Source organism: Ambystoma mexicanum, chromosome 8 (genome assembly GCF_040938575.1).
Source record: "Ambystoma mexicanum isolate Mex_15411 chromosome 8, UKY_AmexF1_1, whole genome shotgun sequence".
NCBI lineage: Eukaryota > Metazoa > Chordata > Amphibia > Caudata > Ambystomatidae > Ambystoma > Ambystoma mexicanum.
The window spans coordinates 1272537989-1272565188 of record NC_090929.1 but is presented as its reverse complement, the minus strand read 5'-3'; the positions used below and the strand labels follow the sequence as shown (position 1 = coordinate 1272565188).

General features: G+C 41.9%; 1 protein-coding gene across 3 annotated transcripts in view; it reads right to left on the bottom strand.

Annotated features, from left to right (window-relative positions):
- The window catches only part of DNTT (DNA nucleotidylexotransferase), a 2032862-nt gene that overhangs the window by 1835459 nt on the left and 170203 nt on the right, over positions 1-27200 (bottom strand). For all 3 annotated transcript variants that reach the window (XM_069611395.1, XM_069611396.1, XM_069611397.1), the window contains exon 2: positions 223-397. In XM_069611395.1, coding sequence (XP_069467496.1) covers positions 223-397 — 175 coding nt within the window. The remainder of the gene's footprint in view (positions 1-222; positions 398-27200) is intronic.

Below are 27200 nucleotides of genomic sequence, written 5' to 3'. Positions count from 1 at the left end.
TTTTTGTATAATTGTTTGGACACCTTTTTGAGTGGCGACAATGTTTTATTAGGTCAAATTTAATTTTCTTGCCATTACTTATCAATGTTGCATGTTGCCTATTGGACTTAAAGTCCTGATCAACAATAGTGTTGTGGAGAGAAGCTCTTGGTAAGAAGAATCCTTATGCCACTCATGAAGGACATTGGTTGAAATTCTTGGAATAAGCCAGCTTGTACTCACAGTTAGTCGATGTTTTCTTTCTATTTCTACGGGTTGACCAGCTCCCATACAGTCTGTAAACCAGGAGATATCCAGAATCGCGACATTTGGAATGCTTCCAGCTTTCTTTGCCTGTAGCCATTCCAAGACCTCTGCTCCGGAGTTCTTTTCTGACACGACATGAGTGACGTATTCGCTAAAATGAATAAGGATAGATTGTTACATGAAATGCTTTTCTAAGAGGGCACCGAGCCAAGTGCACTATTTCAGGCATAACGCCCAGTTAGACTTTTCGGTCAGTTCAGCATAGTTTAAGCATTATGTCTTTGTGTCCGCCAAACAGTAGCTATTTAATATAACTAAGGCGAATCAGTCAGCTGGGATATCACCTGCTTCTTCTTCAACATCAATTATGCGCACACCATGCTTTCAGCGAATAACTACTTTGTCCCAGCACTGTCTGTTCACTATAAAAAAAAAACTGTCAAGTGATGTCTCTCCCCCTTTTGAAAGTTCACAGATCCAGCATTTCGACAAACAATAAATAGGTTGAAAAAGAAGTTGCTAACGTTCGACCCTATATGCACATGAATGTATCTAAACTGACAGATATACTGAGGTTAAAAAGTTATGCCAAAATAGGTCCTTGTAATAAAAGGAAATGGTGATATCTCCTGTTCCTCTGCAGTTCTGACGCAGGCAGTAAAGAAACCCTCACCAGACACTGCATATTACTACACACGCTAAGAGACTGCACTCCAAAACATGTATGCAGTCATGCGTTGTGTCCTCCCAAACACCGTCTTTGAGAGTTAGCTCCTTCTGGTTTTCCAATCTACACACACTGTGCGTCTAGATTTTTATAAAAACGGATGTTGTTATATGGGGCTGTTTTTGCTGAATATTTTTAGACTAAACATTTTCTGATCATTTATGATAAAGCAATCATTGTATGTGTTATTACTTGACCAGGGTGGCATTTTGGGGCAGCCATTCAAGCTCTTTCATAATGTCGCATGGCTTTTTTCCTGGGGCATCCATGATAAAGCAAGCACAGTGTATGTTATTATGTGGCTGGACTGGCAATTTAATCCGGCAGTTTATTTTTGGGGCATGGCCTTTTATTCTGGGCCTACTTACTACATTACATGCTCACTGTGTAGCACTCTGCGGAGGTGGGGGGCGCACCCAAAAATCTCCCACAGGCCAGTGGGTGGCCTGGGGCTGGTGTTACAAAAAACATTTATGATATGATATGGCATTTGTAACGCGCCTATACACAAGTGTTTCAAGGCGTGACGAGGCAAGGGAGGGGGAACAGAGGGAAGACGGACAACGATCCTACTAGGTCAGGTGTCATTCAGATCATGCAAGTGCATGGGAGGGTAAAGTGGGAAAGTGTGGGGTAGGGGGAACAGTGCAGTACCTGGGATAAATAAATAGCAATAAGTAATAAAAGTACGGCCAGCAGGTGGCAAGTGCAAAGGTAAGTGCAGACAGCAGGTGTCAAGTGCTGGTAGTGGGACTTGTAGGGATCAAACAGTCCCGAAGCGTGGGGGTTGCCAGGAAGGTAGTGTAGGTGTGCAGCTGGCAGGGGAGGGGACCTGGGCCATAGATCAGAAGGTGGCCAGGTAACCAGTGCAGTGTCAGATTCAGCCAGGAAGTCAGCAGGGGAGAGGAGGAGAAAAAGCAGAAACAAAGAGAAAGATTTTGAGGTGTCTCCGGAACCAGAGATGATTCTCTTCGAGTTTCAGGGAGTCAGGGAGACTGTTCCAGAGGGAGGCCCCAGCAGAGGAAAGAGATCTACCACCAACTCATTGCTTGGAGAAGCGACTGACCCTGAGGGAGTTGGAGGCGGCTGAGCGAAGGGCTCGAGAAGGAAGATATTTAGGAAGAGAGAGTTGAAGATATTGAGGCCCCAGGCCCCAAAAGGCCTTGTGGACAATGCAGAGGGTTTTGAACTTAATCCTCGCAGCCACTGGGAACCAGTGCAGAGATTTCAGTCCTGGAGAGATGCGATCCCTGGACTTGAGGCCAAGGACAAGTCTTGCGGTCCTGGTTTGGATAGGTTGCAGAGGGCGGAGAGTAGAGGCAGGTAGATTTAGAAAGAGGCTGTTGTAATAGTCCAGCCTGGAGAGACCAGAGCTCTCAAGACCGTGAGCTTCTGGGGGAAGGATAAGAAAGGAAGAATACCTCTGAGGAGGTGCAGCTGATAGTGTGACTTCTTAGAGGTGTCAGAGATGTGAGGAGAGAAGGAGAGTGTGGAGTCAAAGATAACCCTGAGGTTTTTTGCCTCACAGGTAGGAGTAGGGGGAAGGCCAAGAGAGGCCGGCCAGAGAGTGACAGGAAAGGATTTCCGCCATACACACTCTCTCTTCCCCGTCCTTGTCTGAAATGAAATCACCCAGTGGGGAGAAGTACTCTCGTTCGTTCCAAAATATTGGCACATCTGAAATATAGGCACCAGATTGTTTTTGCGTGCTCGACTTGATTTCTTTAACTAATACATATCTGACAACATGAAAGCAACTGGCCGGATTCCAACCTTTGGCACTAGGCGAGAAGCACAGCTCATTGAGCTATCAGGGAGACAGGAAAGAAGCCTTGATAAACATGTATTTCACATACCAATACAAACACTCAGTCTTACAAACCTTCCAAACCAAACCTATCATCCCACTACACAATAAAACAGAAATCTTTCTTGACATGCTACAATTGCACTCACACACCCATCATCTCTATACAATAACACATACATAAACACATACATAAACACATACATAAACATTCCACAACTTTAAAACACACTTTCTTTTTTTCCAACTGATACAACAAAATGCCTACCAAAAACCAACTCTGTAGAAAACTAAGAAAAGATAGGGCACATAAAAGAAAGTTTTATAAGCCATATAGTCACCCACCACTAAAACAATGTATAGAAAACATTCAAACAGAAGAGCTTGTAACCATGCTAAAGCAAACTAAACCAGTCAGCACTAAAAAAGTGAGCCCCCTCCTCGAAAACTAAAACAAAAAAAGTGTAGTAAGGAAACTAGAGCTGAAGATGAACCTCGCACTATATCTAGCAATGTTAATGTAGCCACAGGAAAACATTCTAAAATGTCAATTATACAAAAATAAATCCAGTGTAGAGATCTTAGCAATCTAATAAAAAAATCAGAGAAGTCACATTCTGAACTTAAAAACTAGCTCAGAAAACTGATCCTTTATGCTCTGATTGACAACACATTTAAACTAGAGAACGTTTTTCATATTTATTTTAAACAGAATGAAACCACTAACAAAATTAATCAAGAAACTACAAAGACTGCTTGTAAACACGCACAATGTCAAATAGATTTTAACTTATGTGCAGGTAAATGGTTTCACACCAGCAGCGCAGAACCATACTTCAATGAAGAAGCTTATAAACAAGAACAAAGAACCCCAAATGCCATAGACAATAATGGGCGAGGCTATGAAGTGGTAGCAGACACCATTATGGCAAAAGGAACCCTAATAGAAAAATCGTCCCCAGCAAACTTTCCACCAAATGTTCCTATGGTACAAACCAGGGGGGCAGTATACAAATGAAAATGCAGCTCAAAATGTAACGTGCGCCAACAGTCATTCAAATGTTTACAACAATTCCTCAATCACTATGTCAAACTAAAAGAAAAAAGTAGAATTAAAACTTTACAAAACCATAGCCTCCTGCCCAGTATGCATCCACACTGGGCTGTAAGGACATTCATTAGCCTGAAATTTAGGAACATCTTGTAAAAGCACCTTCCATCACATCAAAATGTAAGCAACACACCATTCTGCTATGGGAAACCTTGTCAATAGATTGTACTATACACAAAGTCCTACTCTAGAACTCCAAAAATGAAATTACACTCTACTAAATGGAACAGCCAAAGAACACCTTCGAGAAATAGAACACATCCAAACTAAATATTTTGGAATGGAAGTTGACTTAGAAAACTCAGTTACTTTAGGAAACATTAGCGAACATCTCACCAAATGCAACTTCCTTACAAACACATACTAAAAAGAAATAGCTAAGTTTCAGAACACATCTGCTGAAATACCAAAGTATGTGTTTGTTGTTGCAGAACGCTTTTTAAAAAGGGTAAAAAATAATAGATAGGGCCTACAAAATGTAAGACAATGAGGAATCCCAATGGTTCTAATTAACTTCATAACTAACAGCAGAAAATAATACAAAATAACTAACCCCTCATAATAACCCCCACATAATGCAATACAAAGCTTGACAATAACCAAATGCCATCAGAGGCTATCACTAATAAATCTTCACACTTCCAAAAGGTCTCCAACAACTGTATGAGAGCATCATACTTCAAACAGTACACACATTTCAAGCTATAATAGGTATTCAACCCAAAAAGGCATTTGTGGTAAAGTAGTATATTTGTCTTTTGAGCTTAAGAAAATGTAGAATCTCTAGGAGTAGGTCAAATATAGTACAATCTTTGATTGTATTGCTTAATGGTGTACCAACAAAACACAAACAATTGTGGGAACAACTAGTTGACTTAAACAAAGTTAGACAGGCCCTAGAATATCTTAAACAAAACAATGAATACTACAGAGATATAAACATAGAAGAAAGCCAAAAAGAAACCACCCATATAATTGAAGATCCACCACAAACTGCCCAATTTCAACATGTGGATCGTGTTACTGCAGCAAACATTTTAGACAGTATACCATGCACCCACTACACCCACTACATTCCAATGACATCATAAAAGATGCATTAAAAACATATCAAATGCATCAAGCCAAAGGATTTCCAATGAGAATATGGGAAACAAGTGTAGAAACACATTGGGCCTCATTACAAGTTGGACAGTCTGGGAACTACGGTACCGGCAAGCTTGCCGGTACCGTAGTTCCCGGACCGGTAAACTGTGAGTTGTGCTTGAGGGTGCATTTCTGAGTGGCACCCACGACCACAGCATGTTGGATGCACCGGCACCATTCTGAATGGTGCCGGTGCATCCGACATCCCCATTCCCAATTAGCCCCATGGGGCTCAAATGGGAATGGGGAATAATGGATTCCGGCCCCTGCCAATGAGGACATAAAGGGTCCGCCAAGGTTGGAATGGCCCTGTACGTCCCCATTGCCAGAGGCCGGAAAAAAATGCAAGTTCGGTGGCAGCCTGCCAGTTTTGCCCGCAAGGCTACCACCGAACTTGTAATGAGTCCCAATATTGTTCTCCTCTACTCTTTCATACAGGAAAAGGAGGAAGATATAATGAAAGAGCCACACAAAGTAGTGAATCAGAATATAATTATTTACTAATATATTCTGAATACCCAAGATTCAGACACAATGTACAATATATGTTAGACCTCTTGTTCAAAAGCAAACAGAGTTAGGCTATGTCACAGAGTTGATAAAAACCATGCTAAAACAGGCTCTCATTTCTTAAAGAAGTCAGCTACCTAACTACTTCAGAAGATAAAAGACAAACATGAAGCTTTCCAGTCAAGTACTTCGGCAAACATGCGTGGTACAAAAGAGTGCTGGTTCTGACGTCACACTGATGTACATTGTACGCTAAGGAACCAAGGTCCGCCCACTAGATTTGTTACTTTAAGTTGAGCAGAATATGAATAGGATAACTTCCTACACACTGCACATCAAAATAAAAGGGGGACAGACATACAAACTCAAGGAGAACTCTGTTCTCTTGATCCTGTCAATGTTTCAAGATACTTTTACAATCACTTCATTGCCATGCTGCACTTCATCTGCAATAAAATCGTCCCTCAGAGAAGTAGAACACTTCTTTTGGAGAAAAGTATATCATTCCAGAGGGGCACCACAAATCCACATGCTTCTGTGGATAAAAGATGCTCCCTCATTTGGCCATGACAGTGATGCAACTGTTTTACAATGTTTTCAAAAATATATTACCTATGACATCCCTTCAGAAACCACACATAATGACCTACATAGACAAATCTTACACTTCCACACACATAAGTGTGGTAAATACTATTGGTGTCAATTCAAAAACAAAAGTAAATACTACACCAAATGTGGCTTTGGCTTCCCTAGACTAATTTCCACCAAATGACAAGTAAATAGTTTGATGTCTTCTGTTAGGGACAGTGGAAAAGGCAAATCCCCTAAAAACACATACAACATTAAAAGAGACGAGGCATTGAAGTACATTAATGATTCCAATGCAATCATTGCCCTCTTATAGAATACAAATATAGACAATCAATGCATTGCAAACAATTCAACTTCAGTTGCAAGATATTGCACAGCTAAGAAGAGTGAGCTAAAAGACCTTTGAGATGACATTTCATCCAACAAAACCCTGTCACAAAACTTGTGTAGCTTTGGAATCAAAATGCTGTCACATAGAGAATGTGGGTCCTACGAATCTGCAGCTCGTTTAACAGGTACAGCCTTATATGAGAAATCTGAAAACATGCTCTGGCTAAACCTTGGTTCAGACTCATCATGAAAAAGGGCACCAATATGCTATCAAGAAATAGAAACAATAGCCACAAGTAATCCCAAAAGCCAGGATACTTGAAAAAACTATTTAGTTGGCACATACTATCCAAACAGAAATACTGCTTTGGAAAACATGTGCCTGTATGACATAGGCCACAAATAATGTTATGCCAGACGAGACAACTGGCAAATATTAATTCTCAACTTGTAACGGGAACCTAGTAAAACATATCAAGCCCAGCCTAATTAAGCATGGAAAGGTATATTTGAAAACTCCACAGCATAGATTACTTTATTACATGCCCCTACTTCAACTATTCAAACCTTGGAGAAAAGAGGAAGAATGTGTAGGTGACCATGACAGATTTGGAGCTGCTTTCAAGGTAAAGGAAAGCAGTAGAACAAATGTAAATTTTAAAGATTACAAACAAATGTTGGATAATGAATGCCAACAAGAGGAAGACATTGAAACTCTACTAGAAAAAGAGACTCCTGAAGACAGTAAGCCTTCCCTTAAAGGAAGCCAATAACCACTTGGAGTACCGCTCATTCAAAATGTAGCCGAAATAGCCATGACTGAGGTAGAAAACACCATGTATCAATCTAAACAATCTGATGAATATTTGTCAGTGCTCAAATCACACCTTGAAGGCACTGAAGAAATTGAAGATGGACTAAAACATGAAACTAAAATGTGTAGCTGCAAAAATATAACCCTCTGCTCTTGCATTTAAGTGGTAAAACCTGTTCTGGCAAACCCTTCCTAATCAAAATAACCAGGACATTTGTAGAAGGGTTAACAAATAACAACCTTTCAGCTGTCGTAACGGCCCCCAGAGGTCAGCTGCCTACTAAGTAGGAGATGTACCTTTACACCAACTTCTTCCCCTCCCGGTAGAACTCCAAAAAGAATTAGATTACTACAAATTGTCAGCAGTAGCTGCCACTGAAGTACGCAGAATCAAGCGACAAATGAAAGTCCTCCTTTTTTCAAACCTCATGCTAGCTTTAATTCATCTAAGAATGCAGGAAGTCCTAAAAACTGACTACCAAGAACTGTTTGGAGGAAAACACATTATTGTTTCCAGAGACCTCCTACAGTTAACACCAGTGAAAGGCCAACCCATATTGAAAACATTAGGACATAAAGAATGCCATAATACAATGAGCAGCATGGGAATATAAATCTGCTGCAGCATTTTTGCTGCAGGGAACTAGCTGAAAACATGTGTCAGTCTGAAGATCTAACCAATGCTAACATTATAAAAAGCATTAGAACTTGTCTGCTTACTAAAGAAGCAAAATCCACCTTAAGAAATAAACTAATCCGTGGGCTGTATGGCCAAAAGACATCTGCCCCGGATGTCATGAAACAATTAACTTAGGAACATCTGAAAGGCATGTGCGTAATGCCAACCCTTGCAACCTGTAGCCAATTGAACAATAAAATGTTGAAAAAATAAATGCAACCCATAGTGCATACCGGTTCCACCGACAAACTAGAATTGCATGGTATGACACTCAGTATGTGTCTGTTTGTTTGTTTTTCATTTGTATAGCGCTCCAGACCCAGGGGTATATGGGCGCTCAAGCATCTAGTTACAGGCATAGCTGAATACAATGGATCAGTTGTGCAACATGTATACAATTTACAAGAATACAGTTAATGCAGATAGCAAACAGACAGTGTGAAAGGTCGTTAAGCATTTAAATAACAGGTACACAGAAGTGCAGGAGCTATAGAGGCTAGTAACGGCAAATGCAGGTTGGTGGTGTGGGAGTGCTAGTGTAGGAATGAAGTGTCCCGAGGGGCCTACAGTCGTGTAGGTTATTTAATAGCCATGTGATGACCTTGGTTCTGAAAGGTTAAAAGGAGGGGATGGATTTGATGTCCAGTGGAATAGTGTTCCAAAGTTGGCCGGCTAGAACCGGGAAGCTGGTTCCACCGGCTCTTTTAAGGGTGTATTTGGGCACTATCAGTTGTAGTGAGTTGGAGGATTTAGTGAGTCTAGTAGCCAGTTTCAAGGTGAATTTATTGGTTAGATAAGGCGGGGCTAGGAGATTGAGGGCTTTGTAGGTGAGGCAAATGGTTTGTAGATCAATTTTTTGTTGGATGGAGAGCCATTTACATGATATTCTAGTACCCGAGATATGTTCTCTCCTAGGAATATTGAGAGCAGCTCGGAGTGCATTGTTTTGGAAAACCTGCAATTTATTGATTACAGATTTATTTGTGCCTACACATAGGCTGTTACAGTAGTCCAGTTTGGACTGTATAAGTGCTCTGGCTAATGTGAGGCAATTTTTGGTGGATAGCAGGGGTCTACAAGCCCTAATCAGCTTACCTGTGTAAGCAGTGGCTGAGGCAGCCATATTGATTTGTTTGGAGAGGTTAGTGTTAGTGTCTAGATAGAAACCAAGGGTTTTTACACTTTTCGTGACAGGAATGGTGTTTCCATCAATGATGAATCTGGTATAACTGGGGCTGTGTTTCAGGATGGTGTTAGGAGAGCCGACAAGGAGCAGTTCAGTCTTGTTATCATTCAGGCAGAGGCCATGTGTGGCCATCCATGCCTGAATGATGGAGAAGACTTCATTGATCCGGCTGGCGTCCGAGTTGTAGTTGCCGGATAGAGTTAGGAGTATCTGGGTGTCATTTGCATAGTTGGTGTAGGTGACACCCAGATGGTCTAGCTTGTCGAATAGAGGCTTTGTAAATATATTAAACAAAGTAGGCGAGACACAAGAACCTTGTGGGACACCACAGGTAATGGGAATCGGGTTGGCCACTGCTACGGGTGAGAAGACACGCATGGTCCTGTTATCGAGGAAGGATTGGATCCATGTGACCGTGGAGTGGGAGAAGTGTGCTGCCGATGACAAGTGGTTGCACAGGATTTTCTGGTCAACCAAGTCAAAGGCAGCGGAGAGGTTTAGGAGAAGAAGGATGGCAGTCCTACCTTTATCTTTGAGTTTGTCGATCTGGCTTTTGAGGTCAACAAGGGCTGTTTCTGTTCCATGTTGAGGACGAAAGCCAGACTGACGAATTCCCAATAATTGGTTTGTCTCAAGGTAGTCTTGAATTTGTACATAGGCCCCTCTATCAAGAATTTTTAGTAAGAACGGTACAGTGGTAATAGGTCTATATTTGGTAGGTATAGACGGGTCGAGAGTTTTTTTTTTAACAATGGCAGAACCCATGAATGTTTCAAATTGCTTGGGACTGCGTTGCTGGTAAATGATAGGTTTATTAGTTTGGTAATGAAAGGGGATAGATCCCTAGCCGCATCTTTTATGATCTGAGCGGGGCAGCTGTCCCCCTTACAGTTCGAGGGTTTCAAGGAGGCTATAATTTTTTGTACTTCTGGTATGGTTACCTTTTTGAATGTGAAGCCTGAGCTGATGGCAGTAGGCGAGGGTAAGGTAGGGCTAGAAGTTGAGCCATGGGTGAGTTGTTGTCAACAAGCAACAGCATGACTAAATAGTTTAGAAAAATGTATCTCCAGCAAAGCTGCATTAGAAAAATGGTTAACTCTGTGTCTAAACTGCAGTGTAATTCTAAACGTAAACTTGATATACAACAAGGTTTAGTCAACTGAGCAATTGGTACAGTTGTTGACTTCCAAACATATGCACACGAGAACACTATTCAGTTTGTCAACATCCACGTTCACAAACTTGCAGAAGTTAAAAAAATAGGCTGCACAATAGTATGTTTCCTTCTTTTCAAAGACAAGTATGTACGCAAAGAACATTTCTCTCTATCTCTGGTATATGCTGTCACTATTCACAAGTCGCAAGGTCTAACTCTGGAAAACACACTGCTCAACATTGGCAGTACAGTCTTCAAAGAAGGTATGGGTTATGTAGTACTTTCACATCTTCGTACACTCAATGATCTATTCCTAGTTCAATTTGATGCAAACAAAGTCAATACTGCCATTCCTTGCATCCTAGAATACAACAGTCTACATGCACTGAACATTTACTTAAACAGCCCAGACCAGCTGTGTTTGCAAATGCACGTCCTTCAGAGAAATTCCATAAACAATCCTGACAGTACCTACAGTGTCTCGGGTATAAGGTGAGAATTACACTACTGCAAAAGAATTATTATTAAATTCACCATAAACACACAGATTTCATACATGTGGAAACATACATCCACTCTCGGCTTCCATGTTTCACAATAGCACATCCGTAATGAACGATGTATGTATGTATCCATACCAAAATGTGAATCCATTCCATTTCAACAGCTACTACAAAATGTAAATCCTGGCATAGTATGCTTGTTTTGCAATCCAGACAATCGACCCAGCATACAAATAGATTCACATGGCCAGCATGTCATAATAATACTTTTAGGGTACAATGCAGATAATATAAAAAAATAACTCTAAGGGAACTAGCTTTACACACGGTCAAGTATCTTGGCAAGAAATCCTTCTCAACAGTAGGCATAATATACCATGCTGGTGCCACAACCACTTCACACCACTATACTGCATATGTGAAAATTAAGAAGTGGTTGGTTTGAATGTAACAACACTTCCATTAATCAAAAACATAGATTACCAGAAAAATTTAGCAAATGCCTACTTAATATTCCTTCAACCCAAATGTACTCATTTAAGGACACTAACAAATCTTATTGCCTACAATACACAGTTAGAATATGCTGATGGGTATGTAACTATTTTTAACATATCCTTAATTACAATACACTTAAAACATGCTTTCACACTTACTTTTAAAATAAAAAACAGTTAAAAATACACCAATGGTTATCTTACACTGCAAACAAACATTGTGTAACAAGGAATGTTTAAAACCATGTAAATGCCAGAAACTGTAAATGTGTACAATGATGGATTTTTTTTTCTCCAAAAGACCCAATGATTACTACATGTTCATGCAACAACAATGTCCCACACACAAATTTAGTACCAAATGTACTATTTATGAGGGTAAAAAAGTCAGTATATGTACAACTGCAACTAATTACTTTTTTCAAAGTATGTTCTATAACAAATTATGCTGTCTTTTCTTTACCGAGAAACAAGCACAAATTTCAGCCTTCTTACCATATAAGTGTCCATACCCAGCATCAATTACTGTGGATATCCAACTGTAGCAATAGTGACTGAAGAGAAATTATTATAACAAATCGCCAGTGTCCCGATTTTTTGATTGCAGCCATCTTGCCATATTCAATTGACCATCCATGGGCATTATCAATTACTATGGGCAAATTACTGTACTATAATAACTGAGGAGATATTATTGTACCCATGGCCAGTGTGCACATTTCTGGGAGCATTATAACTACTTTATACACTTCAATAGCACCCTTCAACCTGGGCATATTACTGTGGTAATAATGACTGAGCACAAATTATTATGACCATAGCCAGTGTTCAGTTACTTGGCGGCATATTCTGCAGCCATGCCCGCTTAAATCTGGAACTAACCATGGCCACAACAGTACCCTTCCACAATTTCATACATAATATACACACTTCAATAATGGAGATGCTCACTAGTTTCTAAGAGTTTAAAAATGTTATTGCCACCGCCCTTGTCCTAGCCAGACCTGACTACACCCAAGACTTCCATTTCTTTGCACATTCAGATAGGCAGATGATGACAGCAGTAGTAACCCAGAAAAGTATGATTGGCCACAAACCCCTGGCATACTACAGTGGCATGTTAGATTAAGTTATGCAAGGACAATTCCTGTGTGAACAAGCTCTGACTGCAGCAGCGTTTGCTATAGAGAATTCAAACACAATTACAATGGGGTGCTCAGTGACATTGCACATGGAGCATGCAGTATTTGCTATCTTGGAGCATTCCAAATCCACCCTAACAATTCAGAAGGCATCTGCCTATGAGGTTAAACAATCCAGCCCTAATATTCACATATTATGGTGTAAAACAGTGAATCCAGGTACCTTTTAAACAGAAACAATTACTGACAATGTACACGAATGTGCCACATATGAGGGACCTGACAATGACATTCCAATAGCACGATATTATTCCCTTGATGACAGAGGAGTATTCTTTGTTGATGGGTCAGTGACTATTGACTAAGAGATGGGCCAGTATAGTAGACAGAAAGTACAATGTACTAGTTCAAAAGAGGCTAGCAATGTACTACTAGCAATGAACAGATTGGTACCTAGTGCAAAACACGCTCCTTTGTTAGACAGACTAATTTATTCCCTGGCATGGCCCACTCTAGTAGAAGTGGTGAAATGCACCACCCACCCAAATGACATGGATGCACTACAGGTCAGGTGGTAATGCCCCATGAGTTGGTAATTTTTGCACTTGAAGAGTTGCACTATCCTTCCCACATGTTAAAGCAGCACATCGCTGCAGACATGTAGGAGGATAAGTATGAGCCCAACCTGCAAGAATTCTTAAATATCTTCATATCAAAATGTGTAATATGCCAAACATACAATACTGGCAAACACTACGGATGCTACCAGGTATATTACCTCTCCCTAGCAGGTGGTTCTGTGAAGTCCACGTTGATTACGCCAACATGGGGGAATGGTGCAACACATTCCATTACTTAATTGTAGTTGTGCACCCCTTCTCACGTTGGGTTGAGCTGGTCCATGTGCACATCCAGATACCAAGTCTGCACCAAATTTCTAGTGAGAGAAGTGTTTCCCCGGTGGGGAGTGTGAGAAGTATTAAAATCAGATAATGGCACACACTTCATTAATGAGCGGTTTAAGGAGATTACAGCACTGTTAGGCATCAAGCATAAACTGTGTTCCATGTATCACCCCCAAGCCAACAGTGTTGTTCAGCGAATCAACGGCCTTTTACAGTCCAAACTCTAAACTATGTGGCACCCTCAAAAATAATTGGGTCCATTGTTTGACCTTGGCCCTTTTCAGCATGCGGGTGTAGCCCTGTAAGGACCACTATCTCTCCCCTTATAAAAATAGTGGCTGGATGGGGCATGCATACACCATTGTCACAAGTCAGAAGCACCTCTGATGCTCACATGGCTGTGTCCATTTTGGGGGATGAATTTAAAATGTAACTCTCTGCCTTGATGAAGTCAACAAAATGTATCTCTTGACAGATAGTGCCACAGAGTTCAGAAGACAAAAATAGCACTGCACAAAAATCTGCAAGCTCACCACCCACCAAGATGGCCACAGGGGACATAGCTTATGTGAGGAATTTTGTCCGCAGGTGGAGTGAACCAAGGTACACCAGCCCATTCACCGTCATGTATGCCATTAAAGCAATTGTGGTATTGGGTACACCTCGAATATCCGGTGGTCTCCCGATACAGCTCCTCCTGTGTATGAAACAACAACACAAGGTCCCCTAATATCATGACTGCCATTATTTCTAAGCCTGTACAGAACAGCAAAGTACTTTGTTGATTTAATATATTTCTTATATCGTCATCAACTATCCTACCTCATCACAGCAAGATTACCTCAACTCACCCAGTGATTCAATAGTACCATCTTCTCGCCTGAGGGACAGCTGCTGTAATGTTTACTGAATGTTTGCATACAATTACTACTGCAATTGTCAAGATAACCAACACTTTTCAAAATGCAAAAATAGTTCATGGGTCTGTGTTTTTACAAACTTCTCAACGCTGAGTAATGAATATGTTGATATATATATATACGTTTTGCTTTCATTTTTACGAATTTGAATGTATAAACTTGGCCAAGTTATATAGTTGAGACATATAAAGGGGGTGACGGGTGTGATGAGATATAAATATGGGAGGCAGTATTTTGGGTGCTGGTACAGTTCAAACTAATGTCCTTTTGAATGACCAGATCAAGGTACAGTGAACACGAGTAATCAACACAGTCACTTGGAAATGGCCACACAGAAACAAAAGGCGGATGGATGAAGAAAAGGGATATAACCAATACAAAAGGGTTGGATTAGATACAATTGCTGATGTGTACCATCCAGAATTTTGCAATGTGTGGTACAGTCACACACGCTCAGTGGGGAAACAGAAGACAAATGGGAGCTGCTACATCTTCTCCTTAAATACATGTGTGTCGGGAGCACCCAAATTGTTAGTGCCCCAGGAAATGCTATCGCTAGAAGTCCAATACTTAGTTCATCTAGCGATATGTCGGATTCACAGCTTGTTCCAAGTGCACAGAGTGCAACTTGTATTGATGGACAGAGATGAAGCAAAATGTACCAAGAATCACAAAGGCCCCCAATGCAAACCACATCCACTATTAAAAAGTATCAGACAGGTGGCAAGAGGCGGTAGTGAGCTGCATGGCAGGGGGATGGTGGGCTTCAATGAAGAAGTCAAATGGGATGTTAACAACAGCGGCCTCACCGTATGCGATGTGTATGTTCTGAAATCCACGTGGAGAAACACCAGTGAAAGTGCACGCACCTGAAGAGTTCCAGTTATGCTTTCAACGACTCGTAAATGTTCCAGTGGGAACCAACAGTAAATGCAGTGAGACTTTGTACATTCCAGATATGAACAAGGGCACTGCAGTTCTCATGGAAATCTACTGGGTGTGTGGCCAGCAGGTGTACTTGCATCTCTCACCATCATTGAGAGGTACCTATTCATTGGCGACTTTATATTCAGCTATCCTTGTGGTCCCTGAAGCACACATAATGAAAGCACTTACTACTGTCACAATCCAGTAGAAACAATCCCTACCCCAGCACCCACAAGCGAGAAGGACGAAGCTCTTATTGCAGAGACAGAAAAGACGAGCAAATTACCTATCTGAAGACATTTTCAAACTGCTAAAAGAAATCCCAGACATGTACCGACTGCACACCAAGACGGAGGTCTTGCTTGCATCCCTCATGCAACCAGGGGCTCAGGCCACAGCCAATGTCCAATGGCTTCAAATAATAAGGTTGGACATGATCCAGCTGATGAACAACACAGGGCAAGAATCCCTGGTCTCCCCTCATCTCTCCTCCTTTTTAGATTCATCTACACTACTTGATCCCACCCAATCCGTCTTTAGGCCTGGTCGGGCACGGAAAGCGTACTGGTGTCAGTTCTGGATGACATGGCCAGGCTGTTTGATGCTGGTGGGGTTGGGGCTCCGATTTTGTTAGATCTCTCAGAAGCCTTTGATATGGTTGACCATTCAATCCTATTAACCCGCATGTCCCAGATTGGGATTACAAGCCAGGTCCTTTTGTGGTTTCTTCTATTTTGGCTGATTGTGCTCAGGTGCTCTCTCTTCCTCCTTTTCTGCCCCGTTCTTTCAACCTCACTTGTGGGGTGCCACAGGGTTCCGCCTTGTCTCCCGTTCTTTTCAATATATATATATATATATATATATATATATATATATATATATATATGGCCTCTTATCTGTCTCATCCACTCCCTCAGCGTTAGGTGCTATTCTTATGCCGACAACACCCACTTTCTAATCCACTTGGATTTGGCTCCCAATGAGGTGTTGTCATACTTTCATCAGTGCCTGGCTGCTGTAAGTGAGTGGATGAGCCGGAATTGGCTGAAGTTGAATGGGGACAAGACAGAGGTGATGGTGGTTGGTGCCCCCCTGAACCCTCAATCTGGATGTCTTCTTTCTGGCCCTCTTCTCTTGGTTCTTTGCCGGTTCCTGTGACAAAGGTTAGGAATCGTAGTGTTATTCTCTCCGCTTCTCTTTCAATGCACGACCAGGTCTCGGCTGTGTGCAAGACAGGCCACTTCCATCTTAAAATATTGAGAAAGGTTCTCCCACTTCTTCCAGCCACTCTCATCCTCCAGTTGTTGCAGCCATGGTGCTAAATCGTCTGGATGATTGCAACTCACTGTACCTCACGTAACCGAAAGGCTTAATCCAGCGGCTTCAGCGCCTCCACATTCTGGTCGCTCGTGTCGATCCACCTATGCCGCGCATATTACCCTTGTGCTGCGTGCTTTGCACTGGCTTCCGGTCAGCCGAAGAATTGAGTTTAAGTCATTGTGCATTGTTGACCGAGCATTCCAGGGACTGGGAGCAGAATACCTCCAGTCTAAGTTTGTTCATTACCACCCCTCTCGTATGCTGCGTTTGTCCTCAGTGGAACAGCTGGTAGTCCCCCCCTACCGCCGCAAAAATAGTGAAGGCCGGGCCTTTTCGATTGCGGCGGCTCAAATGTGGAATAAACTTCCAACTATGATCAAGGCTATATCCAATCATCTAGCCTTTAGAAAATATTTGAAGACTCTGCTATTCTAATTCTCTGTGGCTTTGCCGGTTGGCCTTCGCCGCTCCTTCTCAGTGCCAAGATACCTCTGGGGACCGCACGATCTAAAAGTTCAAATAACATGACAAATAACAAGAACTGAACTCAATCAAGATCCAGTTGATGACTCTACAAAACAGATACATGTTAGACTTGCAAAACAACTGGACTGTCCTGTTGCACATACATTCCACCAAATGATGCAGAGAATGGGTCCCTTTTACACATCATAGGGGCAGATATGGAAACTGAAGCAGGAGTTGAAGCTGAAAACTGGTTCCATACCATGTTCTTGTAGGCACCATCATGATTCGGAGCAGTGGTGAAGCTATTGGTCCCTATCATAGTACTACTGCTGGTGATGTTCTGTATGTGCCAAATGATCACATGGTAATGCGTAAAGACTCTCCCAAATAGTGCAATGATGATGGTTTCGATCAGGGCAAGTGATGCACCTCCTAGTACAAAAGATGGACATGCTCAGACGACCCTAAGAAACCTCGTATGGTGAGTATTGAGAGAGCCATATACCCGCCAGGGATGGTAACTACACCTCTACCGGGCCCCGAGAATTATACAGAACATTGATTTGACCTAGCACATTATGGGGGTTGTATTTACCTTACTTGTATCCCAGAACAATATACCCAAGGAGGTGAAAGCTTGCGTTACATGTGTAAAGTATGGGTGCCTAAGGAATGCACCTGTAGAGCATGGGAAACAGCAGAGTTAGTTAATGTAGGATTAACTAAAGGGGAGAATGTTGGGATGCATGTCCAAACTCCCTGCCCCAAATGATTCAGGTTGAAGATATATATTAAGAAAATGAAAAATCAAAGACGCACGGCTGTAGGGCTAGGGGGATAAGCAATAGGCGACATAAGGGTAGTCTGTGGATCAGGGACGTAGTGGATTATGTGTTTTGAGAAGGCCTAAGGGTAGGGGGTGTACATGAGGGTTTATATAATAGAGTAATAAAGTGATAAGGATGATTAATGCAATAGCCAGCCCCGTACCACTTTAGAAAGCACTGAAGCAACCCCATATTAAAATCAATACCTAGGGTGGCACAGGCCACAGTAAAGGCAATGGTGCATCCTGATACCCAGTTCCAAAGCACTTTCCTATCCCCGTTCCCAGACCAGGCATTAGATGAAAAAAACCTTCAGGCAGAATAAATAAACCATTCATTGAGCCTCATTACGAGTCCGGCGGCAGCCGTGCCGTTAAAACTGGCGGAAAGCCGCCAAACTCTTGGGGATTTACCGGCTCTGGTCTTGCCGGAATCACCGGGGCATTACAGCCCCGGTGGTCTGGAAATTTTGGAGCTGCCATTCCATTACCCCCATTCACGTGGAGTCCCATAGGTAATGGTGCCAGTGTTTCCATGTCCATGTGCAGCCAATGGCGTTACGCCCGGCAGGTCAGGCCTGGCGGGTGTCCACATGGCCATATAAACTCGGAGTTAACACGGTTTTACCGGCACCACTAAATCCGGACCGTCTAACTCATAATGAGGCCCATTGTCTCACAGTGCAGGCCTGTGAAAGCCGAAATAAATTTGAATAGCCAAGCATGGGTTGGGCTGCGCCGTCCCCCAAGCACATCTTCTGGGAGGCAGGGTAGAAGTGTTGAGCTGCCAAAAATTCCAACACAGATTTAGGGATTGAGTGCCCCCCCAGGAGGGTGGTGGTCCTACTTGAACTGGCTGGTGCCCACAAACAGCACCCATAAACCGCCCACAACTCGACTGATTTGTGTAATTCTGGAGAGGCCAGGTGAAGACCCAGGGAGGGGTGCTGCTTAGGGGGGAGAACAGAGCATGGTGCCCAGTGATTTGTACTATGAGGTGCATGGGGTGATGCCAACAAATGTAGGTTTGACTTAGGGTCAGAAGAAGCACCTCTCATCTCACAGGGTCAATTTGACCTTGAGAGTATCCAAGGAGCTCATGTCCAATTAGCAGGTTCACATCAAGCAAGTTATCCATGGGAGGAAAACATTCTTACATGGCCCACCAATCATGTTCCTAGAACCCATGGTGACAAAGCCAAAGACCACGCGAACTGGATTGGCCTAGAATAAATGTAGCTAATCTGTGTAGGTTCTGTAAGGAATGGGTGGTATGTATATAGAGGATACCCAATGAGGGTGGGTAATGCATACCTTATACTGTATGTGTCATGAGTGATAACATTTCCCTTTATAAAGTGCTGATTGCTTTGAACTAACCAGTGCACTCCATGGCAGTCAGGATTAAATCCTCCTGGTGATCTGCTTTTTCCTTTCTGTATGAAAAATACAACTTTGTTATCCTTGCAAAAGGTGCACCAAGCTGTCTTCCTGGGAGGATTTTTTTTTTTTTACTGCTTGGTTGTCTGTGGTCTGCCCTACAAATTCCAAGGCCCTATCGATAGAGGGGGTTGAACCTTGGAGGAGAAGAGGACCGTAAAGGTCCAATGAAAATTCAGTGTTAATAAGTTAAAACCTCCTGATCTCCATGTTTCGGGGAGGAGGGACATTGGGTTTAAAAAGTAGCTGCACAAGCAAGATGGGGAGAACTGCATAGAAATATTGAAGGACTTTCCTAACATCATCTGGGTGAATCCTGAGATAACTACCTAAATATTATGTGGGTGGAAGACCTAACAATTGCTGAAGGATTAGCCGTGCCTGGGAAGACAGCAATTGAGAAAGACAAAAGAAGCTGGGATGTTTGCAAGGAGAATAGGAACAGAAGGATGCATGCTGGTGGCTATCGTTGACTGAATTCCATGAAAAGATCTATGTGCTTCTCCAAAAGAGGGTCCTGAAATGCTGGTGTCTTTTCCTAAGTACCAAAAGCAGAGGGATCCAATGTAAGTAGCTGAATCCAGACAAACCTCAGTGTGTGGGGGATCTGCTTGCCTTAATATTTTCCCTTACTAGTAGGTGGGGCAAACTGTGTAAACCCTTAGCATATTCTACTGAATATTAATTTCATTAACTCCCATATAGATTGACACAGGGGGATCTCGGTGAGTTTGAAACCTCTGCCCTCTTTCCTAGCGGGAAGTTAAGTTGTAGTAATTTAAATTAATCAGGTACATCTATTTTTCCTGTCGACCCCAGACTTCTCTAAAGAAAAGAAGTGCCATTGTCCAAAAACAACATTCCTAACTGTGCCTGCTCCCCAGACCTGGCCTTTGAACAGAAGTGTGCTGAATATAACTGAAGCCTGGGTCTTTGGTGCTGGGGAGAGAAGTGCTCTGTGAAAGGAAACCAAGGCTAATTTCTAATTGAAAAATACACACTCTCTCCTGAGAGTGATTAAGTGACCCTGATAGAAGGATGAGTTTGTATTGCTTTGGGGAGAATAAGGAATAAAGGTTCTATCAATCAAAAGTAGTCTCAGGACGATAGCTCAGGGGCAACGTGCTCGCTTCAGAAGCAAGACGACATGGAGCAACACAGGTTCGATCCCCGGATCCGTGCTTAGAAACCTTTGGGTATTAAGCGCGTTATAAATAACATATCATATCATTCTCAAAAGTCTGTGTGATTTCAAAATTGCTAGCATTTTTAAGTGTGGAGGGAAACTAAAATATGCAAAGTGCTGCATGTGTAATTTTTTTTTAGCACAGAATAAGTGGCAGTCGTTTTAAATCTAAACCTTACCAAGTAACATTCATGCTCTAGCAATAAGCCAAGGAATTATTTAATTTTTACATAAAAGGGGTTTGTGGTTCAAGAGGGTGGAACTGGTAATTAGCCTATGTTCCATGGACATGAGACAACAGTAAAATTGAAAGAAAAAGTGAGTTTTGTATTGAAGCTTTGTTTTGTGCCACAGTGAAGGTGGTGTGTGTAACCATTTCAGGCAAATATTAATTGAACCTATAATTTGAATAACTATATATTCATCTGATTTGATTTTGAGGAATGTATATTGCGCACGGAACTGACTAAACCGTATAATAGTGCAGATGACATGAAAGAGAACCAATAAACAGGATTGCATCACTATGTCAGATCCCATCCTCAGAACCAGACCGGGTTCATAGCGTGCACACAAAATTTGCTTTTTATTTTTATTTAAACAAAAATGTTTTTAGGGCCTTGCGAAACTGGTAAAGTGAGTCAAGTGTCCTAATTTCACCAGGTTTGCTATTCCAGAGTCTTTGGACAAACACTGCAAATCTTCTGTCCCCCCTTAATACAAAAGTAAATGGAGGGATAGTCAGAAAAGCTTGGTCCTGTGAGCGTAGACATGGGGAAGGCTGGTAGTGACTAATCTTGTCCTTCAGATAGTCCAGTGCCAAATTGTTTAAACACTTGAACACCAGACATGCCATCTTAAATTTAATGCAATCCTCGGCCGCCAGCCAGTGGAGTGATCGACGAGAGGGGAAGACATGGGAAGATTTGCTCAGTCCACAGACCAATCTAACTGTAGCATTCTGAGGTGTCTGAAGCCTATACAGTTGTTTTCTTGGAATACCCATCAATAGACTATTACAATAGTCCAGGTAAGAATTTGTGAGTGCTCCCAGCACCAAAGAACGATCCTCTTCTGGGATATAAGGAAGAACTTGACGAAGGAGTCTTAATGAGTAAAAGATTGCTTTCACCTTGGCTCCAACCTGGCTTTCACAGTCCAGGTTTTCCTGCCAGATGCAACCAAGGTCTTTTACTTTAGCAGCAAATTTAAGTTCTACTCCCAAAAGGTTTGGGATTGGCTGTTTCTTATGGCAGTAAGGAGATTTTCAGGTCCAAACAGAATAAACTCTTTTTGCAGCATTCAATTGAAACTGATTGGAGGCCATCCACTCACTAATCTCCTGAAGACATTCACTAATCCTAGCAAAGGTTTCTTCGACATTACCAATTGTGAAGAAGATCTGGGTGTCATCTGAATAGGATTGATAGCCCATTCCATGACATCTCAGAATCTCCATCAAGAGCCAAAGATAGAGATTAAAAAGAAGCAGCGATAGAGAAGACCCTTGTCGGACATCCATGTTACTTGGATCTGAGGTAGCCTTCCAAGTCTAACACAATGTCGGAACTAAACTACCTGATAGAATGCTCTGATACGCTGCCAACTAACCTTAGCCAGTCTAGCAGGATGGCATGATTAACTGTATCAAAGGCGGCTAATGGATCAAGCATTAACAGGAGTGAAAGTTTGCCCTGGTCAGCCACCTTCAACAGTCCATCACAGACCACCAAAAAAGCTATCTCTGTAACAAACTTTGGCCTAAACCCTGACTGCAAGCAATCTAAAAATGACTCTTCTTCCACAAAAGCCTGCAGTTGTTGACTAACCACTTTTTCCAGAACCTTCTCCGGCCAAGGAAGGCCAGCAATGGGACGATAGTTCTGGAGGACCAAGGGGTTCAAATTAGTTTTTTCAAATAATGGTGTATTTAAGTATCAGAGGCACTGACCCTTGGTCTAGAGATTTATTAACAAAAATAGTAATAAACTGGGTAATTTCCTCAGCTATGCGCTTTGCTTCCAGTGCAGGCAGTGGAAACAATGAGTCATTGATGGGTTTCAGAGTTTTGATAAATGCACAATTGTCTTCGGATACCAGATAAAAGTCAAACTGCCTTAGGGGCTCAACATATCTGATTTGTTCTTGTCCATTAGGATCTTGGTTAATACTCAGTTCCAAAGGGATAATAGATGGAGTCAGACCTTTGGCTAAAATATTGCTCTTAATAGCTTCAATTCATTCTTCAAAAAAGCTGTTAAAAGCATTAGCTTGTGCCAATGACGGTGTAATGGCTAAGTCCTTACTCGTAGGATGATGGAGCTTTGATATAATCGAGAAGAGTTCTCTCGGTTGATTACTTGCCTCACTAATTTCATTATGAAGGAATTTTCTTTTAGCTTTGAAAATTGCCTTTTTATAATGAATTAGTGCCATTTTGGCTTTAATGATATTTTCTCCAGATTGATGTTTTTGCCATTTACATCCAGTAGAGCTAACTAGTCTACGCAGAGGTATCAGGATCTGTGTAAACCAAGGTTTAGAAGCCCTCTTTCTCAGTTTCCTGGGTGCAGCCCTAGTGCATACCGTATCCATGAGCTTGGTTACAGCTATAAAATAAATCCTCACTAGGTAGCATGATATCAACTGAAGATAGCAGTTTCATGACTTCCAGTGCAGAGATTTCATCCAAATCTTTACACTTCCGTATTTGTACCCCAGAGTCGTCTTTAAGCCATTGATACTCCTCAGCGTAGCTATTAGCGAAAATAATTGCACAGAGTGGTCTGACCAATAAACCAGCACATTGGGCCTCATTACGATGTTGCCGGTCCTGTAACAACAGTACTGGTATGCTTGACAGTACCGTTGTTACCGAACGGCAAACTCTGAGTTGTGCCCAGGTGGAATGAAAGGCCTCCGTGAGCACAGCAAGCCTGTAGCACTGGCACCGTTCACAACGGTGCTGGTGCTACAGGCATCCCCATTCCCATTGAGCCCTATGGCTCTGAAATGGGAATGGGGATAGACCGGCACCGGCACCCGCGAAAGGGCAATTACGGAGTCTGGCGGGGCCAGAATACCCCGGTAATTGCCCATTCGTGGGTGACGGATTTTCATGAGGGTATGGAGGTAGCCTTGCCGGTAAAACTACCGCCAACCTCATAATGAGGCCCATTGTCTAGAAGAGAGGTACAAACACCTCTTACTATAACCAAATCTAGAAAGTGGCCTTTATAATGTGTAGGTAAATCTTCTAGTGGCCATAGGTCATGATTTTCTAATATATGCCAAAGCTCCTTGGAGCCTGGGTGTTTACGATCATCCAACCAGAAATCCACTCACACAACAATAATATTTCTCTATGTTTACTGCCGGAGGTGGTCAAAAAGAGATTCTGGGGGTCTATATCGCAGTACAACGGGGACAGCTGAATTTGATAATAATTCAATGGTTAATTGCCCTACTTGTGAAACACAGCCCCATTCAAGAATGTTAAGATAGGATATTACTTAGTGTAATTTTAAAAAATAACTGCGATGCTGCCCCCACGTTTGCTCACACAATCAATGTGTTGCATCAAAAACTTCTCAGGTACCAGATTATGGAATACTGCATGCGAAACATCTGTAAACCACGTCTCAGTTATAAAGAGGTATGTGCACACGCAGATCTGGCATTAATTAGGGCAGCCTTAATGCCCACAGAATTCTCTCCAATGGGGCCACCTCATTAGGACAAGAGATTCCCAGGTTTCTAATTTTATTTAAAGTTCTCAAAGTAATGGCCCCCATATTATTATTCAGTGTCATTAAGGTAGTTACCTCCTAGATATGCCGTCTCCTTCCGGCTGTGGCGGTCATCCCTACCAAACAGCACGGCTCACCTAGATGGCAAGTAAATTTACAGTCACGGTGTCCAAGCGGCAGCCTCCCCTGCCGACTGGCGTTACAAGCCGTAAACAGGCCCAAACAGGCTTCGTGTCAGCACTTCACGCTGAAAAAGCATCACAGAGCTACGCACCACAAATACTAGCGGGAAATGTAGTTCTGCTTAGGGAGATATGTTTAGTACGAGCTGCAGGGCCCAATTTCACTGCACGGCATATAAAGCCAATCTGTACCCCGGTCTAGTTCTTGGATCATTGTTGGCAAAGGGTGAGGGATCTACATGCCTCTGTATGAGTCCCAGACAGGGCTAGCTGAACAGAAATAACCTATGTGCTGTGTGTCATCTTAATTGGGGGTGGGTGGCACTCCCCATGTTAAGGGTCATCTCCCAATATATCGTTACACGTGTCCCTTTGTTTGGTTTTCCATTAAGTCAGCAGATGGTGGGTTTAATGAGTAGGTCTATGTCAAAGGTGAAACTATAAATGCATGATTTGCCTTTGAAGTTCTGGTTGTGGAAAACAGGCCTGTCCATCATGTGAGCAACTCAGATCTTAGCAGCTTATAGGACCTCATTTGAATGTATTTCAATCTATTTTCTGATTTTGTTTACAATTGATTTTATTATCAGGCTGGGTCTAATGTATTCCGTTGATTGCTGGATAAGAAGCCTGTTTGTCCAGATGACCTTAACTTGTGACCACCTCAAACCTCCCCATTTGAAAACATGTTATTCACATACACATTTGCCCTGAAGTTACCTTAAAGTCCGTACACAAAGCCATGGTTCTTTGTCAAGGCAATTAAATATCACTGTATTCCTTATATAACATATAGCAGTTTCACATGTAACCATTAACATTTTGTTGCATTTAAAGTATGATCCCCTACAGTCAGCTGTAACATATATTTATAGAATGTTAGTGTGCTTGGACATTTTACTTTTGCTGGAAAAAGAATACTCTATGCACATTCAATATTATCTCACATGATTATAATGAAAATGATGCTTTCAATTAAATACATTGCAGAATAAAAACCCACATTGTCAGTAATCTGTGCTCTGTTTGAAAACACATGGCATGTTGGTTTTCTGAAATTACAGGTGAATTGGCTGGTGTGGCTTTTAAAGTAGACATTTCAGTATTACAAACGATATCGCATTACATGCTTGTCAGCAGGTTTTCCATATGTGCAGAAATAGGAGCTAGTTATTTGGCTCTTACACCAAGGTCTATAGTTCCGAGAGGTAGTGAAGCACCTGACCAAAAGCCTGTGACAACCAGGGATGGGCCTCCCAGTTAGCAACCACTCTGATTGACTGAAAAGCTCTGTGTTAGCCTAATTCTGGTGGCTGAGGTCCAGTGTTGGCTGCAAGGCCTAACTCCAAGAGAAGGAGGTGGTTTTATTCCACTAGTAACAGACTGGAGACAAGCAAGTACCACATCATGGGGAGAGACTGTGACTGACAGAAAGGTGGACACTTCTAATCCATTCAGATTTACTAAACAGATTTGTTGCAGCATTGGAAAAGGAGAAGCCATCCTAGTTTCTGCTATTTTGAGAAGAGCCTGGAACCTTTTTACAATGCACAGAATTGTAAAAGCCCCACCAAATGTGTGTTGAATGTAGCTTCTTTTATTGGTCTTTCTGTGAGCTCTTTTTGACTTTGTGACACCTCATTAATCTGAATATGTGTTGACCTTTCTAAAACTGTTAAAGGTAGATGGCCACAACATATGGATGAAGTTAATTAGACAGGAGTTTTCCCTGTCTATATTACATATAATAATTGAACAAGAAAAGGACAAAAGGCTGCAGAAGCAGACAGATTCTTCTGAACATGTTACGAAAAGAATTATAACACAAATTGCTCTAAAGCAGCAATGTATCATTGGCCCACCCTTACCTTTGCTTTACTGTACCTAACAAAGTTGCCAAAATCTATGGAAACAGATGAAACATGTTCCCTGGTTCTGGCTAAAATCGTAACCTGTGCTGATGACCTAATGAACCCAACATTATATCAAAGCTCAGTAAGGGCATAATCAAATTACTGCTTGTTGGTTAACCACAATACGAACATCTCTAAGACACATATAATAACCGTATCTCAATCTCAAAAGAGAAAGCAACACTCTAGGACTGTAAACTATAGAACTTTAGAAATTGTCTGAAATGACTGCTACATGATAGATATATTTGTCCATCTGTATCTCTGAACCAGCCATGGATGCACCGATGGGGAAAGTAACAACCAAGGGAGATTTTGAAATTCTTTCCAAAATCACAGATCCCTTAGCCTGATCTATACAAATAAAGCACATGGCGTGAACATTCTTCCTAATATGCTATCTGTGTTGGCTGCTAGGAAAAGGGTTTGCGTGCTCTGGCATGCAATAAAGCCAACAGCAGAATATATTTGCTGCAGCTGAGACAGTCATCCACCATTAAACTTAGAAAGGAAAGCCTGTCTAAATATTGCTTTAAAGTGGATCTTTGCAACAAGCAGCCAGATACTAATTTGATCTTCAATACTGCAATGGCAAGCAGGTTCTGGAAGAGGGCTTTCACAACCATAACTACAAAAGAAATACAAAGGTCATTATTTGGTCTATATGGACCGGAAGTGAAGCATGTTTATGAAAACGTGGCACTGCTCTGTAAGCCAAGTCTCTTGACAGTTCAGAACAGATTGCATGTGCTTTTAATTTGCCAGTTAATTCTTAATGGAAGGCAGGCGGTTTTAAAACCTCGATTTATGCAAAATAGGATACATGTACAAAAAGACACATGAGCACTACTGTAAATAGCCCCAGCAAATGTGACTTGTTATGTACTTATTACACCCTGTTTACAGCTTTTAATCA